The sequence below is a fragment of the Zeus faber genome (assembly GCF_960531495.2).
Source record: "Zeus faber genome assembly, chromosome: 1".
In the NCBI taxonomy this organism is placed as follows: domain Eukaryota; kingdom Metazoa; phylum Chordata; class Actinopteri; order Zeiformes; family Zeidae; genus Zeus; species Zeus faber.
In genome coordinates, this window is record NC_137193.1 from 17035114 (window position 1) to 17038974 (window position 3861).

Genomic DNA, 3861 nt, shown 5'->3' on the forward strand with positions numbered 1-3861 from the left:
GTGATGCTGCGTTCCATGGGAACTCGGAAATCTGTAATTCAAGTTGGTGGTACAGAACAGTTCAAAACGATACACGATACACTTTCCTTTACACTTTTCGTGTAAAGGAAAGTAGGGCATAAGCTGTTGTAAACACACACAAAAGGACACTTACTTTTATATATTTATTAATTATGAAGCAGAAATATGCCTCCGCCAACATGTGACTAAGGGGAGTACCCTCACCTAATTTTCCCCACTTCATGCACCGGTGTAGAGGTACACATTTCCATAGAATTACTGGTATTACTGTAATATTATGGGACTTACTGGAGTAAATATACCCCATAATGGTACTTAAGCACAGTACCTGAGTAAAATAATTTAAAATCTGTTCAATTCCATCCAAAACGTGTTTGCTAATATTCAACGCAGCTGAAGTGGTTAAAAGTAGGTTTTTCTTTCTTCCCCAGCCCTTACAGGCACACGCATCAGCCAAATAAGCGAACCCACCTCCCAGAACTGGGAGTTCCTGGTGGCGGTGCTGGCCACAGCCATTTCCATCTCCGTCATCATCGCCATCTTGGCCAAATGCCAGGTGGTCCGCCGCTACTTGGCCAGCTACAGACACACTCGCCTGAAGGAAGGAGACAACGTCAGCCAGTACGGCCCTTCAGGTTTGTTGGAGTTTCAGGAGAACCTTGATGATTCAAGCTCTGTGGTGACCACTTGGCATGTTGCTGATGAAATCGTTTTTTGATGGGATGAATTTGGTTCGGGATTTAGAGGTCTTCATTACCCTAATTTGTAGCATGGGTTATTAGGATAATGTACACCTTGTCATTAAATCAGTTAGGCTGGAACTACTTGGTAGATGTCCGTTTATCCAAAGAGTACCGGACACCCTTGACCCTGGCCATGGTATTCCTCAAGTCATTGCAACAGAAGCCATGGTGAAGGGCTTTGCTGTCTCTGCTCACATTTGATCTAAGAAGGTTACAGGAATTACAGGAATTATTCCAAGGTGAATGGCATCCAATTCATCTGTTGTTTCTGTAGTCTCTGGCTGGTGTTATTTCTTCTTCTTCACAGACCTTCACAAGGGTTTCTCCTTTTCTTCTGCTCCTATAGGCTTGGATGTGGAATTTTCCATGCATGGCGGACATGCAGTGAACCCGCATTCCATCCCCCAATTCGTCGAGGAGGACGACGACGGCTTCATTGAGGACAACTACATCCAGGCCAGCGAGAGGGAGAGGGCCGACAGGGAGGTGAAGGACATGGAGGAGAAGGAAGAGGAGGAAGAGATGGATGAAATTGAATTTGCCATCGCTTAGCCAAATGGACCATATATATATATATATATATATATATATATATATATATATATATATATATATATATACACAGTATATATGGCATATATGCCATATATGCCATATATATATGGAATGTTGTTTTTTTTAGGATCAAGCTCTCCCAGTTAACCATCATTCACTCCTATAAGCACATTTCCGACTGAAGCCATATCCGTTTGTTGTTCATAGTTTGCCAAAGATATTGCACAGAAATCCAACCTTATATTGAGGTCACTGTAAGTAATCTGTTCATTCAAATACTTTCTCCATTCATCATGGACATAGTTGGCGGAGATTCCAAATCTTGTATAAACTTTCCCCACTTTTGAAGCCCTCAAAACATGTCCGATGAAGGGGACCAGACCAATATGTATTTTGTCAAAATTGTTTGTGACCTCAAAATTATTAAACCTTTAGAGAAGAAGAAGAATCTTTATTTGTCACATGGCACGCACACCACAACACGACCAACACACACACACACACTCACACACACACACACACACACACACACACACACACACACACACACACACACGCACACGCACGCTTCAAATGGTGGCCGGTGAAATGAGATCTCTGCTTTTGACCCATCCTGGCTTGTCCTTCCTCCGGGAGGCAGCCAGGAGCGGTGGGCAGCATACAGCGATGCGCCTGGTTACACATGTCGATCGCTGTTTAGAAGACGATGTTCTGCAACTTTTTGGTGGGGGTCCTTACTGATGTTTCAAGGAGGAAACCCCTTGTGAGCACAGGGAGAACATGCAGACTCCCCACAGAGAGGCCCCTCATCGGTAGATAACCCTTTTAGCCTTAGCCTAGCCGTAACCTTGAGTGTCTCTTTAGTGCGCTATGGAGGTTTCCCCCAGTGATGTGGAATCAAAATATCCCTTCATGGATCCTGACTGTTTGGGCTCATTGTGCAGGCACTCTAAACACATGTCTTTTATAAATGAGAAAAAAAATATGAAAATTGTCTATATTTGTGTGTATGTTTGCGTGTCTACAAAGCATTAACATATGTAAGCAGTATATTTTACAGTACATTTGCATGCCCGATGAATACACAGTACTGTGAACTGGCTAAACACAACATTTTACAAACAACTGCTTGTGTGAATTTCCGAATCAAACATTTTGGTGGCAGTAAAGTTATAGAACCTGAATAAAGAAAGATATTGTTCTCAAACTGATTCATGTTATTAATATCTTAAATAATTAACTGTCACCACTACGCCACAAGCTAGTCAGCTTCCTCTTTTGCATTTGCATTGCACCACGATTGGTCCGTTTTTGTGACATCTGAAAATGCTTCTTCACGCCCAATGTATTTTGTTTGGTTTTTTTTACCCCGGAAACCGTTATTGCTCACTTTTCTGTTCATTCATTAGTAACTTCTTCCAAGAGACAGTTACAATAAAAAAAATGTACAGAATCAGTATCTCGGTTATACACACACACACACACGCACACACACACACACACACACACACACACACACACACACACACACACACACACACACACACACACACACACACACACACACACACAAACTCATAGAGCTTGCGGGACATGACGGGTGTTTTCTCAATTATACTTTTTAATCTGATTCGATTTTATTTAATAGATTTTAGTCTGTGTTCCTATTCTCGAAACAACAAGTAAATTGTCAGGATGAATTAGGCATTGTTATTTTGCAATTTCTTTTCAGGCCAGACGTAACAACATATTATTTACATGTAGCAACCGCCCTAAGTTGTCTTGCGGCCAGATGTGGCCCCCGGGCCGGTAGTTTGGGATTTTGAGAACGAACGTATATCACAAATAATGAGACGCGCCATGTAGGCGTGAACGTGTCCCATTTTGACTTCGAAATACGACGTCAACTTTATTCTCCAAGTACCGCTCCAAGTCCCTTCCATCCCCTCATTTCGATTCTATTCCCAAAAGAAAGCAGCAGAGCACTTTCTTCCACGTCGCACATCTCCACACAAGGCGACGGGGCTCTCACGCCGGCCAGCGCGGCGCGAAACCAGCGGACCTGGCAACCCTGCGCCGCACGGGCACGGCGGCGCGTGCAGACGGCTCAGCGCGTGGAGTTGTCGGACCGGCTGGCGCGCGCGCTACCCGGAACACACACACACACGCACACACACGAACACGCACACACACACACACACACACACACACACACACACACACACACACACACACGCACGAACACGCACACACACACACACACACACACACACACACACACACACACACACGCACGAACACGCACACACACACACACACACACACACACACACACACACACACACACACAGAGCTTGCGCTCCAGGAGGAGGGACATGACGGGAGTTTGCTCAATTAAACGAACCCTATTTTGCGCAGCTCCACTCAGCCGCTTGTGAGAGAATCCTCATTTGGTTCTTTTTTCTTTGTTTTACGCTCGGGGGGGGGGGGGGTTATTTTATTTTTATTTTTTTTTGGTCCCCTCCTTTAATTTTTAACCGAG

The 3861-nt window shown here is 44.2% G+C and overlaps 1 protein-coding gene across 1 annotated transcript; it reads left to right on the plus strand.

The window, feature by feature from the left end:
• Positions 1 to 329: 329 nt before the first annotated feature.
• cUnh1orf210 (chromosome Un C1orf210 homolog) lies at positions 330 to 1316 on the plus strand (the record flags this gene model as incomplete). The annotated part of the gene is made up of 3 exons (XM_080010688.1): positions 330 to 345; positions 462 to 656; positions 1111 to 1316. 3 exons carry the CDS (start codon positions 330 to 332, stop codon positions 1314 to 1316), a joined length of 417 nt encoding a protein of 138 aa, XP_079866814.1.
• Between the last annotated feature and the right edge of the window lie 2545 nt (positions 1317 to 3861).